The 14,598-nt window shown below is 36.0% G+C and overlaps 1 protein-coding gene across 1 annotated transcript; it reads left to right on the top strand.

Annotated features, from left to right (window-relative positions):
• The first annotated feature begins 7,632 nt into the window (after positions 1–7,632).
• LOC117986240 (CAP-Gly domain-containing linker protein 1-like) lies at positions 7,633–12,028 on the top strand. Its single transcript, XM_034973073.2, has 2 exons — positions 7,633–7,793; positions 10,866–12,028. The coding sequence occupies exon 2, from the start codon at positions 10,883–10,885 to the stop codon at positions 11,771–11,773; it is 891 nt and encodes a 296-aa protein (XP_034828964.1). The 5' UTR covers positions 7,633–7,793; positions 10,866–10,882; the 3' UTR covers positions 11,774–12,028.
• Positions 12,029–14,598: the final 2,570 nt, after the last annotated feature.

Raw genomic sequence — 14,598 nt, 5'->3', positions numbered from 1 at the left:
TTTATCCATTCTTTCTCCTGTCTTCTAAATATATAAAAGGAAAAGGTGACTGACTGACTGATTGACTGATCTATCAACGCACAGCTCAAACTACTGGACGGATCGGGCTGAAATTTGGCATGCAGATAGCTATAATGACGTAGGCATCCGCTAAGAAAGGATTTTTAAAAATTCAACCCCTAAGGGGGTGAAATAGGGATTTGAAATTTGTGTAGTCCACGCGAGCATAAGCTAGTCAAAAATAAAATAGCATCTAATTACCAGCGCTCACCTGGCGGACTGACTTCGCACTTAAAGTCCCTTGTATCGGGCGGACCTCTCAAAAAGTTCCTCTAACAGAGGTACAACTTGTTAATTGGATTGGAACTTCCGCCACAAAGTTTCCCAGTGCTGTATAGGTGCTTTCTCTCTTACTGCGTCATATTCCTCATTGCTGCGAGTGGTGACCCCTGTCCATTAATCACTGGGAGCGGTTTTTTTCGAATGACACCTATTTTAACAAATTAACATAAAGCTCTATTTTATTCCAGAAAAACATGAATCGTAATTCATGTGGAAAATTTGGTGAAAAATAAGAAAAATAAAAAATAAATAACAAAGTTTCATTTCATAAAATAACATTTGACAATCAATTGATCTTGAATGTGAAGGGTTTTGGCCATAGTCTACCACGCTGGCCAAGTACGGATTAGCAAACTTCACATTCACACACCTTTGAGTACATCATGGAGAACTCTCCGGCGTGCAGGATTCCGTACGATGTTTTCCTTCACCGTTAAAGCAAGTGGCATTTAATTACTTAAAACGCACATAACTCCGAAAAGTTAGGTACGTTCCCGGGATTGAGTCCCCGATCTCCGATAAGGAGGCGGACGTCCTAACCACTAGGCTATCACAGCTTAAGGAGCTTAATCATCAAGAACTTATTAATAAGCAATTCTATTCTATTGAATCCTGATCCCATCGAAATTAAATTCCTATAACACATTCTATGAATATAGATCCAAATACCAATTTAGTCGAAGCATCCGGGTACTCCATAGTTCCCACCTGAAGCAATTTAAGCCACTTACTTAATTAGTAATTTAATTTATTTCAAAATAAACCTTATTACAATGTCATAAAGACTACTTAGAACTGGATTTATCGTTACAATAGAGGACATACGGTGTTCCACCTGACAGGAGTGCTAATTCCCTTAACATTTCCACGGCGACCAAAATTCGGTGGGCAATGGGAATCGAATGTACTCGCGTTCAGTTTTAGCAACGAATTTGGAATAGGTACATTAGCATAAACTACTGTTAAATTATTAAATTACTAGATAATGCCCGCGACTTCGTCCGCGTGGATTTAGGTTTTTAAAAATCCCATGGGAACTCTTTGATTTTCCGGGATAAAAAGTATGTCCTTGCCTATGTCCTTCCCCGGGATACAAGCTATCTCTGTATCAAATTTCATCTAAATCGGTTGAACGGATGGGCCGTGAAAAGCTAGCAGACAGACAGACAGACAGACAGACAGACACACTTTCGCATTTAGGTATAATATTTCAAAGTCAAAGTCAAAGTCAAATGATTTATTCAAAATAGGTAATAAATTACTCTTTTCGATTGTCAGTTGTTGGATTTGTAAGATATAGTGGTGATAATTATTACGCAAACTTAAAACTAAAGATACGAGGGTTCCAACCGCGCCCAGGTCTGAGAAGAGCCCACAACAAACTCAGCCGGGTATTCTTTTTATTATCACCACTTTACAAAATCATAAATTAAACTTATTAGAACTATCACAAAGCGGTTAAGCAACTCATTCCCAAGCTTGCTTATCATTTAAATAATCCTTTACATTGCAATAGGATATTAAGTATGGATAGTATGGATTAGACTTTGGATACAGTGTACATAGAGGTCTAACAAGTGGCGTGCACAGGGTTTGAAGCCAGGGTAGGCATTTGTTAGGTAGGAACCTGTTTACTGGCAGGTCAGGTCATACCTAATGTAAAATAACTGGGGTAAGCAGTGCATTTATGCCTCTATGACTTGCACGCCACTGGGTCTAACACGGAGTTGTTCGAAACAAATGCCAGGTGGCCATAGTAAATCTGGCCCTTAGGTGCCCAAGTACACGTGAAACTAAAAATGGAATCAATGTATTTAATTTAAAAAAAAACATACAGTCGAACTGAGAACCTCCTCCTTTTTTTGAAGTCGGTTAAAAAGAGGGTTTCAGTGTTACAATTTTTTTTCTTTCAAATAACTACATTACAAACGCATCGTACAGTAAGGTTTTTCCACTTGATAAATGGTTTTAAATACATTTAGGTATCATTCATAAACCTACCTATTAAAAACTTTTGACCAAATATTTATTACACTCCTTTCACTGTAACTTGTCCCCTGCCGTCATGTTGACACTATTGCGTTCGCTTATTATCGTGTGATTTGCAATGGTGCCAACATAACGTCAGGGGATAAGTTATAGGGAATGGTCTGTAGTTTTTTTTCAAAATAAGTGCTAAGCACTTTTGGGCCAAATGTTGGCTTTAATCGCAAGAATTTATGGAGTCTCGTAATTTTAGTTTGGAGCACGTTTGGAGATTGTGGTTGCGAGGTAAAGTAGACGATAGACCGAGTTACCTACCTATACTAAGGTCTACGTGCTAGAGATAGGTACTTCAAGGTAAGAAATGACACCGAAGGCGCGCGTATGTGTGTAAGATTTGTGATAAAGAAATAAAGAACAAGCATCACGACGTTTTTTTCACCAGCTCCTAAAACTGTTAAAACTTATTAGTACTAGGTAGTCTATTAAAAACCTTGTCAACTTATAAAAGTTTTGAGATTCAAAATTATTTTACGTTTCATATAATACCTTGCATCAGTATTATATGAAACGTAAAATATTTATTCCACTCCAGTATACAGTGAAGTTATGCTTCACCTGGTATCCAAACTTAGGTCTCTGAGGAACAATCAAACTTTAGAATCTCCCAACTTTAACGTTTCGGAAAATAGCTCCTTGAAATTTTTATCATGTAGGTAAGCAGAGTTTTACTAAGGAAAAATATTTAATACTAGCTTATGCTCGCGACTTCGTCCGCGTGGACTACACGAATTTCAAACCCCTATTTCACCCCATCAGTGGGGTTGAATTTTGAAAAATCCTTTCTTAGCGGATGCCTACGTCACAATATGCCAAATTTCAGCCCGATTTGTCCAGTCGTTTGATAGATCAGTCAGTCAGTCAGTCAGTCAGTCACCTTTTCCTCTTATATACTTATTTAGATTAAAGCAATCACATAAAGTTTACGGTAACAACAATACGTTTATGAGCTAATACCTACCTATTAATTTTATTATCAAAACAAAATTAATACAGGTACACACATTTAGTGAAGCTAAACCGCACAGTTTAAATTAGTAGGTATAATATTATTATTAAACATGAAATCACGTGCGTGCGTAATAATTTTACAACCCTCATACGTTTTCCAGTTACTGTACAGTTAATTATTTATTATAATTGCTTTAATAATTAACATTGCAATAAGTAAGTGTAACTTAGGTCTTCAAATTCATTACTAGCCCTATTATCAATACCCCTGTCCCCTATTATAAATAGGAACGTGTGTTTGTTTTTTGGTTTGTTGGTTTGATGATTTTTTTGCATGGGTATAGTCACTCTCCAGCTAGGTGATTCGCTAACTCAGTGTCTAAGACGGAATGATAGCCACCGAGGTTTTGACGACCTCCCTGGCGCAGTGGTCAGCGCTGTGGTCTTAATAGTGGGAGGGAAAGTTCTGGTCTGGTCTGGTAGGAGGCTTCGGCCGTGGCTAGTTACCACCCTACCGGCAAAAGGTGCCGCCAAGCGATTTAGCGTTTAATGAAAACTGCCATACCCCTTCCAGGTTAGCCCGCTATCATCTTAGACTGCATCGTCACTTACCACCAGGTGAGATTGCAGTCAAGGGCTAACTTGTATCTGAATAAAAAAAAAAAGGTGGGTTGGTTTTACATTGCTGCTTCACTGGGTGGTAGTAAAATATTTTTTCGTAGTAAAATATTTTTCGTAGAAAACCTTCAACGGATTAAAAAATGAGCTCTGTGGCAATCGTTCAGTGTTCGACACTGAGTTAGAGAATCACCCCAAGGTCTTTGACTATACAGTTCACGGTCTAAAGTAATGTACATCGGCCTTTAGAATGACATTTCGGCTTTGTAGAGAGTTGTCTCTGTCACTCATACCTATATAACATTTTGTTGATCTCAACGATGTACATTACTTTCGGCCGCGTATTGTACCTACATACTATGCTCCATTGCGACGTGATTGAAGGACAAACCAACAAACCGACAAACCAACAAACCATCAAACTAACAAACAAAGTCAAAGTCAAAGTCAAATGATTTATTCAAAATAGGTAATAAATTACTCGTATTGATGGTCTGGTGTGGTGTTAGATTTGTAAGATATAGTGGTGATAATTATTACGCAAACATAAAACTTAAGCTACGAGGGTTCCAAACGCGCCCAGGTCTGAGAAGAACCAATGTGAGAAAATAAATAAACATGCAACAAACAGGCGGACACGGAAGAGCAAACTTTGATCTAAAGAAACAATATTGAAGACTTTACATAGTAAACACAAAATTTCCTCTTGAGACAAATAGGAATACATACTTACCTATGTTTTAGAATCTTAAACATCTACTTATCGAATTTCTTGGTAAATTCTCAAATTGAGTTACAAATTCTTAGAGCTCTTGAAACCTCTATTGTTTCCTGGAAAGAGCTTTCTGAAGACGAAAATCGTATTAAGACAACGTATAATACTGAACAACTTACTGTATATTTTGTATTCAATTTGAATAAAAGATTATGTTTTGCTGTGGCTAACAGGTTTTGCCCGCGTTTTCGAACGCACTCTTTTTAGGTTTTAAAATAAAACCGGTCAAGTGCGAGTCAGACTCGCGCACCGAGGGTTCCGTACTACAGTTGTATTTTTTCAACATTTTGCACGATAAATCAAAAACTATTATACATAAAAATAAATAGACAGACACGACGGACAGACGGACGGACGGACGGACCGACAGACAGACAGACAACAAAGTGATCCTATAAGCCTTATAGGTCCACTTTGTTGTCTGTCCCTTATGGAACAAGGGTTCCATTTTTCGTTTTGAGGTACGGAATCCTAAAAAAGTGTTGATACTCTGTTTTTGAATGTAAAAACTCAGGGTCAATTTTCTAACATTTTTAATTTCTAATGCGAACATTTTAGGGTAAGTAGTAAGTACCTACGTTTCTGGTTACATAGGTAGGTAAACCCATTGAATTATTATACGTGGATATATGTATAATCTTATGTCATAAAATTTCTGAATATAAATATAATCTTTCTTAGAATAAGATTATGAACGCGTTTGTCGCGTTGTTGTACAAAAGACAATCGCAATAAGATAAGCGACATAGAACAATGGAATTAAGTACCTAATCCCTACGTAATCTTACAAGTATATATTATCTATCCACAGTTTCTGAATAAAACCCATTGATCTATATTAATAAAGACTTTAAAAATAAGCCTTTGAAAATAAGCGCGTCTATCGCGTTGTACAAAGACAAAATTGTCGCGAAGAGACTTCAAAACAAAAGAAACAGAATAAGACACTTGTCTACTACCTACTTGTTGATACGGGGATTTTAGGGATTATAAACATAGCTTCCCTAGAAATGTTGATAGGCTTACAACCTTGTAGAAAAGATAGTAAGTATAAGTACCTAGGTATAGTAAAAAGTAGGTACAGTACGCGGCAGAAAGTAATGTACATCGGCCTTTAGAATGACATTTCGGCTTTGTAGAGCGTTGTCTCTGTCACTCATACCCCTCAAACCTATATGACGTTTTGTCTCAATGACAGGGAGAACGCTCTACAAATTTGCAATCTTCTATATATATAAAAGGAAAAGGTGATTGACTGACTGACTGACTGACTGATCTATCAACGCACAGCTCAAACTACTGGACGGATCGCGCTGAAATTCGGCATGCAGATAGCTATTATAACGTAGGCGTCCGCTAAGAAAGGATTTTTCAAAATTCAACCTCTAAAGGGGTAGAATAGGTGTTTGAAGTTTGTATGAAAGTCTGTCCGTTTTGAAGTTAGAATCGCGAAATTTTTCAATTTACACTAATCTATATATATAAAAGGAAAAGGTGACTGACTGATCTATCAACGCACAGCTCAAACTACTGGACTGGTGGTGGGTAACCCTCATGGTGTTAAATTGTGTTGTCCACGCGGACGAAGTCGCGGGCATAAGCTAATCTCCTTATAAATGTCGATGTGCATTACTTTCGGCCGCGTAGGTACCTAGGTAGGTAAACTGGGCTAGATTTTAAGCAGTAACAAAAGATGCAAACAATAAATACTAAGTATAACTTATTGTAAACAAAAGCTTGCTAATGTCGAGTTTTGTTAATGGCTACACATTGTTATTATTAATTAATTCATTACACCTGACGTTAGCAAAACCACGGGATATTTGCGTAAATAACTCCTGGTTGTATAAGTCCCGCAAATTGCTATTGCGCTGGAACCATGACTCATTAACATAGAAATGACGTAATTTTGACGTCAGCCGAAATAAAAATATACCTACTATCAGCGCGAAACTTCAGTCTATTGCTGACGTCACTAAAATGGCAGCCACGCGCATTAGCAATTTGCGGGACTTATTGCAATTAACAAGGTTTTTGTCAAAATTTGATCAGGAAAACAATATCAATGATTATTCTACTTCAGAGCATTTTCACTTACATAATATCGATTTCCCACTGACTAGATTGTGCCTGCGACTTCGTCCGCGTGGATTTAGGTTTTAGAAATCCCGTGCGAACTCTTTGATTTTCCGGGATAAAAAGTAGCCTATGTCCATCCCCGAGATACAAGCTATCTCTGTACCAAACGCCATAATGTACCTACCTATCGATTTAACCGAAGAGCCGTGAAAAGACAGACATACAGACACTTTCGCATTTATAATATTATTAGCATGTACCTAGTATGGATGTTAAAACGTCACGTTCTAACTTACCTATTGTATAATTTCGGCAAGTAATTATTTCCCCATTAACACCTTCCTAGTACAGAAGCAATTTGCCGTAATTAATTGTACATTAGAAGCTCTGTTATTGTGAAATAAATTCTTTATAATAACCCATAGAGTAATTTGAAAGTTTTTAACAAATTCTGGAATTTTCTATCAATTACAAAAAGAGTTAAAATTGAAAAATTAAGCCTTTTTAGGGTTCCGTACCTAGACCTATAAAAAGCTTACTATCTACCTACACAGTACCTACCAAGTAACTAAGTACATAAAACCTACCTGCATGTACTGGTATTAGACAACGGTGCATTTTCTCCCACAATCTATTTATAAACTGGTCCAGAACCCGTTTGGTGGGTCTTAGGAACGCAGGTAGTCTTGCCATGGCTGGTTGACTCACACAATAGAGGATTATCGACTGACAGCCTTATACCTAGAACTTTAAGGTTCAATGCCGCGTGGCAGATGATTGTGTAGAGCTAAAGATGACTTGTAGAGGTGCATGAAGGGAATCATTAGTCCTCTTGTCAATTTATTGTTTTCTTTCAGTCAGTGTTCATCAGTCGAGCAGTCAAGTTGTGTATCGTGTTTTGTTTATGATCAATATTTAAATCGGTGTTTGAGTCTGACAGAGCTGAAAGAGAGGCGAGAGCTATTGTCGAGGTCTTCACATTTAGGTAGGTAAATAGAATACCTATTATAATTATGATTTTGTTTATTAATTAAGTGATATTTTAGTTTGAGTAATAGGTGTACCCTGTGTTAGCCTAGTGGTTAGGACGTCCGCCTTCTAATCGGAGGTCGGGGGTTCGATCCCGGGCACGCACCTCTAACTTTTCTGGTGGTTTTAACTTGGTGAAGGAAAACATCGTGAAGAAACCGGCATGCCTGAGAGTTCTCCATAATGTTCTCAAAAATGTGTGAAGTCTACCAATCCGCACATGGCCAGCGTGGTAGACTATGGTCAAACCTTTCTCACTCTAAGAGGAGATCCGTGCTCTGCAGTGAGCCGGCGATAGGTTGATCATGATGATGATGATGAATAGGTGTATTTTCATATAGGTAGGTAGGTACTTACCTACTTCATTTTATTTTTGTTAAGTTACCTAGGTAAGTACCTACTTAGATGTTTTTATTTATTTTTACAAGTCTTATTTATTTTTTGGAAATAATAAACAATAATATTATACCTACTTACCTATTGCAACTTTAAGTAAAATAAAATAGGTACAATACCTACTGTTTTATCAAAAACTAGCTTATGCCAGAGATAATATATTGTTAATAATATATTATCTCTGCTTATGCTTAGGCCGCACTTCATCCGCGAGGACTGCACACAAAACCCTATTTTACCCCCTTAGGGGTAGATTTTCAAAAATCCTTTCTTAGCGGATGTCAACATCCTACCTAATAGCTATCTGCATGCCAAACAGCCCGATCCGTCCAGTAGTTTGAGCTGCAGTCAGTCAGTCGGCTTTTCCTTTCTTACATAATATATTTAGGTAGGTACTTATTACTATTAGACACAGAGATTCTTCTTTTAGAAAACCACAATCGACTTTTTTTTAAAGTAAAAAAATAGAAAGATATAAATAAAAGAACACTGAACTGACTGACTATCAACGTGTAGGTAGCTCAAACGACCAGGCTCTCTTTAGTAACAGTAAAGTTACAGTGTACATAAATATACCTACGTACTAAAAGGATTTTGAGTAATCCCAATGAATCGTTGATAACTCTATGTGTGTGGTATTTTTTTTTTTTTCGTTAAGAAGTTTCAGTTCATACATTAATGTTATTGATCGCTAAAACTCTTCATTAGTTTTTTGCCAAAGTTAATCAAGTTCCAATATACTCATACATATGGGTACATTAAAATTACTATAAAACAAAAGAATTGTTGAAATCGGCTCAGATATAATTAAAATAATGTGCGAAAGATAGATAAAGAAAGAAAACGCGTCGTTGACACTAAGCCTTTGAAGTCTTTTAAAATACTAGTTTTATGATACAAAATAACCTTGCAAACTGATACAATACAATGGCTGGAGGATATGAAACAAAAATATCAGCTGTTTTGTTTGGAAAAGGTCATTATGTGAGAACAATACCCTATTATTATATCGATGCGACCGGTGCGCGATGAGATCGATATAAACATTGTTGGTATTCGTGGAATTCCTTGGATATATTATGTACTTCAATAGTCATGTAGATATAGGTACCTATACCCGATGGAACTGTGAATTTAAAAAGGCTCTGGAATGTAACGGTTAGTAGGTACCTACCTACAAATTCATTGATGAAAATGTTAATTAGTAATGTTTTATGTAGGTATGTAAGGGGAGAACTTTATTAATGAAATGTTAAACATGACAGTTTTGTAGAACTGTAACATAACGATTGAAAAACGATTGAAAATCTTTCACGATTGAATCGGTCCTGAGACGGATTTTTCAATCGTCAAATAACTTTTATCCGAGGGATAAATTTGGTGTTTTGACAGATTTCCTATATAAAAACTGTCAAAGCCTCAAATTTATTCCTCAGATAAAAGTTATTTGACGATTGAAAAATCAGCCCTTAGATAGAATATTTAGAAAGTCGGTTAGATAATATAATATGGTTATTAAATTACTTACTACTTACATACTTTTAGGTCTATGTAGGTAGGTAACTGGAACTCTTAACAAACTTAAACTACAAAGTGTATATGTAATCAAACAAACTCAATCAAATAATTACATAACAAAATTATTAATATACGAAACAAAACAGAAATATCAACGAAAATTTAATAAACTCGTTTTATTTTTGTAGGTTTTCCAAAAAACAAATCGAGCCGATTTTAAATACGCATATCATGCTTCGTCACGGCTCACATATTACTCACAATATAGTACTCGTGCATGGTTCAATTAAATAAAGGCTGAAAAAAAAACAGGTTCACAAGCCAATGTCGAAATTTTGATTGGATTTTTGCAATCAAATGATTTATAAATTAAAATGCAGTAGGTAATAAACCTAATGCTTAAACAGAACTGCGGTAAAAATCTAGTTTAAAAAGAACATTGCAACACGTAACGTAAAACCAGTGGCAAAGTTACTCAGAACGATTTGCTTAATTGACAACAGATTTTTGCTACTTAAAAAGCCATTAAAATTGACACCAGCTATTTTAAAGCCATTAAAAATAAATTAAAATTTGCGTGAATTGTCGGTACATTTTGCTCAATAATAAAAACTTCCGAGTTAATTTCTTCCTTACTTAAACATACATAATAATTTAAGAGAAGTTTATACTTGTGTTATTTAAATGATGTGTTCGTCATCGAGCTCGTCATTGAAAAGTTTTATCCTATTGACTGAATCATTCTTCTATGCGGTCTTATTGTTTCGAGAGTAAATATGCTGAAAGCAGCTGAAAGGCTAGAGTGATCTCCGCTGTGCGTGTCAAGCACAGACTACTAATTTTTAATCTAAGGGCTAAAAAAGTATGACTATGAAGAATCTGCTGTTGATTAATAATTACAACTACAAGCTACAATTTGAGGCCTGGTATGAAATTAAAGGCCTGATATTTAGCATCGCTAGCCACTATACTATTTAGCTACTGATTTAAGTCAACGCTAACTGCGAAATCTGTTAGATAATAGGCCATAATATCTTATTAGTTTACGTATTTTATTGAAAAGTAGCGTTGTGTCGATCGAATTACTTAATAAAATCTTTTTCTTTTGTTATAGATCTTAAAGGCAAGAAAATGTCAAATAGTAGTCAGGAAGAAATGCAGCCAACAACATTGCAGGAAGCTTTAAATATAATCACATTCTTAAAACTTTCACATAAAAAGGAAATTGCCAAAATGAAAGAAACATACATAAAACAATCAGAAGTTATAAAGAAATTGGAACAGAATAGAACAAAAGAACTTGAGTACCTATCTAATGAACTACAAAAGTATGAACTTAATCTAGCTCTAAGAACAGAAGCAGTTAAAAAACAGTTAGCGCAAAAAGACGAAGTAATCCAAAAACAGGAAGAAATAATCGATGAACTTAATCAAAAGTTAAAGCTGAAAGAAGATTGCATTGTGCCAGAGATTACAATTAATATAGAATCGAATTCTGACTCCGGTGTTGCCATGGAAAATGATGATAGCATAGATAAATCAGAACCAGTAAAGGCTGAAACAAAAGCAACAAGAAAGTATAGCAGACGATTTGCAGATCCCATTAGTTTTCTACGCAGAGTTGACTTTTCACCTATGAAATATAAACCAAGTAACCGAGAAGGTGCTAAGAAGAAAGAAGAGAAGAAAAAGAACTTAGAAGTGCCATGTGCAGAGACGAGAGTATTAGTACGTCAATTTAGTAACGAAAAAGTTACGAGCGACGATGACAGGACATTCGAGGATAGTCTATTTTCGGATGACACAGCAGAACCCGTTTTACTTAGACCTAAGAAAATGAACGATAGTATGAACAACCATTTCTCCGACGATGGAAGCGAGGATACCAGTGAAGAAATATTCGATAGGGTCATGACCAGAAGCAGCATTAGACGATCTGTTAAAGCTAATCCTAAATATAAGAAAATAAATAGAACGAAGTCGAAATTGTTGGAACAAGTCAAAGTCAATATTGTTGATTAAAATAATGTCCCACTGAACTGTTATTTATTAAGTAACTAGATAATGCCCGCGACTTCATCCGCGTGGATTTAGGTTTTTTAAAAAGCCATGGGAACTCTTTAATTTTCCGGGATAAAAAGTAGCCTATGTCCTTCCCCGGTATGCAAGCTATCTCTGTACCAAGTTTCGTCAACATCGGTTGAACGGATGGGCTGTGACAGCCGACAGGCTAGCAGACAGACAGACAGACACACACTTTCGCATTTATAATATTAGTATGGATTTGTATTAATGTTATAAGTTCAATTTGATTGAATATCAATTCAATAAAGTTCATTAAATGAAAGTGTATTTTCTTTGCTTATTTACCTTATAAACTAGTTTGTCTAATAGTTAGCCCTTGACTTGATCTCACCTGGTGGTAAGTGATGATGCAGTCTAAGATGAAAGCGGGCTAACCTGGAAGGGGTATGGTAGTTTATTTTGAATAAACCCACGCCCCTTTGGTTTCTACACGTATCGTACCGGAAAGCTGAATCGCTTGGCGGGACGGCTTTGCCGGTAAGATGTTAACTAGCCACGGCCGAAGCCTCCCACCAGACCAGACCAGGAATTTAGAAATTATAAAATTTCTAACCCCTGCCGGGAAACGAACCCGAGACCGCTTACCACTGCGACAGCGAGGTTATTAAGCTTCGGATCCCGGGTTCGAGACCCAGGTTAGAAAATTATTGAGTTTTGTCAGAAAATCTCAGTAGCACAGTTGAGATGCGGCAGTGCTACATCCCCGTGCCTTGTAGAGCACGCCCTGAACCGTTAATTATTGTGTGCCTGATTTATCTCCGGTTGTGTCAGATTGCTGTTCCATCGGACTATAAGATTGAGGGAATAGACTGAGTATAGTACGCGACAGGTCGAAATGGCAATCGTGGAGGGGAGTTCTGCGCTATACCAGAGATAATATTGTATTAACAAGTAAATATATTATTATCTCTGGATATACCTAATACATTCTATCCTAAAGCTTATTTTACACTACGGGATATAAATTATATTATAGTTCGGTCAATGTTGGCGTTAGCCAATATTGACCGAACTATAATGGGACTATAATATAATTTATATACCGTAGTTTGAAATAAGCTTTACTTAATGGTAATACCACTAATACTATCTTCCTTTAATGATTTTAAGCTTATTTTGTGGTTTAACGACATACATATTTTAATGTAGATAACGGGTACATACCACGATTGATTTGAAGTTTTTATTTGTCGATATTTCAACCCAATTGTATCGATAGTTAATAGTGACGATGTGAGTGTATTTTGCCGGACAGCTCGTGAAGTTCCAGCGAAAATAACGAGAAGGAGGGTAGTTCGCTACTGCCCATGACAGATCGAACTTCATCTCACGCAGCACCGCAGTCCCGTCGTGACCACGACCCTTGCAATTGGGTTGAAATATCGACAAATAAAAACTTCAAATTAATCGTGGTATGTACCCGTCATCTACATTAAAATACTATCTTCCTTTGTTCTAACTTAAAACAAAGAAGAATAAATTAGTATAACTCTTACACTAGGAAAATTTTATGTTGGAAAACATGTTTTACACACACTTTTACTGCTCCGAGTATAGCAAACTTGAACACTTAAGTTGCGTTCTTCTGAGTAGTCTAATCTAAAAACATGATACTTAGAAACTCGTGCAAGCGACAGCAGTAAAATTGTCTGTATAGGGTTATCTTGCTATTTCATTAAAACTTGGAACCGAGACATTATAGAGACAAGAAAGTTTTGCGCTTCATGCTTCGATATGAATAATTCCGTCAAAGTCACAACTAAAAATGTGACACAATATAGACATTTTACGAGCAAAGTCTTGCTTTTTATTTCACTCCTTTTATATCTCATCTAAATAATATTATTTCGTTTATAAAACAGGTCTCCAGTGACTTTGGGATGTCTTTTAGAACACTATCAGACGTAAAAACGGAGGCTTCAAAAGAGTCGTAAAAGACCCATTTGATATGACAATATAAAAAGTTTTATGATTGTACTGATATCCCTAGAGTCGAATTATTATCGACTCTGTTTAGAAATTGTGTTGTGTTTCTACTTCTTACTTTACTAGTTTTATTATAGGTATTTATTATACTCATAAAGTTTTATTCTGTACAATGATTGTATCGTTAACTCTAAAAAGAATATTTTGATTAGATATAGATATTAAATTTAAAGCTCATTTCACACTACGGGATATAAATTATATTATAGTCCGGTCAAAATAGACATTCAAGGCTACAATAATTCGTATAGAGCTAATAATTGGTACTAATGTTGGGCATACCAATATATAAATGCATTTTGAAAAGTCCCCATCGATTTATATTGATGTTTACAACATTCGTACCAATTTAGTTTAATATAATGTATTATATTAAATTATTGGATTCGGATTGGAGCCTAAAGATCTTAGGTAAACCGAACAAGATTATGAAACGTAAATATTATAATCTTTATATATAAAATTCAAAGTCTACCAAGGGGGTTAAATAGGGGAGGAAAAATTGTATAAAAGTCCGTCATTTTTCAAGTTATTTGCAAGAAAATTGGTATTTGGGGTTTCGGTCACAAATGAAGAAATACGTGTCCCAGGATGTTTGGAAATTCAACCACCACCTCGATTTTCTAAATTCCACCCGAGTGAAGCCGGGGCGGGTCAGCTAGTCTAAATATATAAAAAGAAAAGGTGACTGACTGACTGATCTATCAACGCACAGCTCAAACTACTGGACGGTTCGGGCTGAAACTTAGCATGCAGATAGCTATTATAATTTATAA

This window comes from Maniola hyperantus, chromosome 11 (assembly GCF_902806685.2).
Source record: "Maniola hyperantus chromosome 11, iAphHyp1.2, whole genome shotgun sequence".
NCBI lineage: Eukaryota > Metazoa > Arthropoda > Insecta > Lepidoptera > Nymphalidae > Maniola > Maniola hyperantus.
The sequence above is the reverse complement of the archived record's forward strand: the minus strand, read 5'-3'. Positions and strand labels throughout refer to the sequence as shown.

Excerpts from the sequence above, each read along its gene's own strand:
- LOC117986240 (XM_034973073.2), top strand. The coding sequence starts at position 10,883 with ATGTCAAATAGTAGTCAGGAAGAAATGCAGCCAACAACATTGCAGGAA.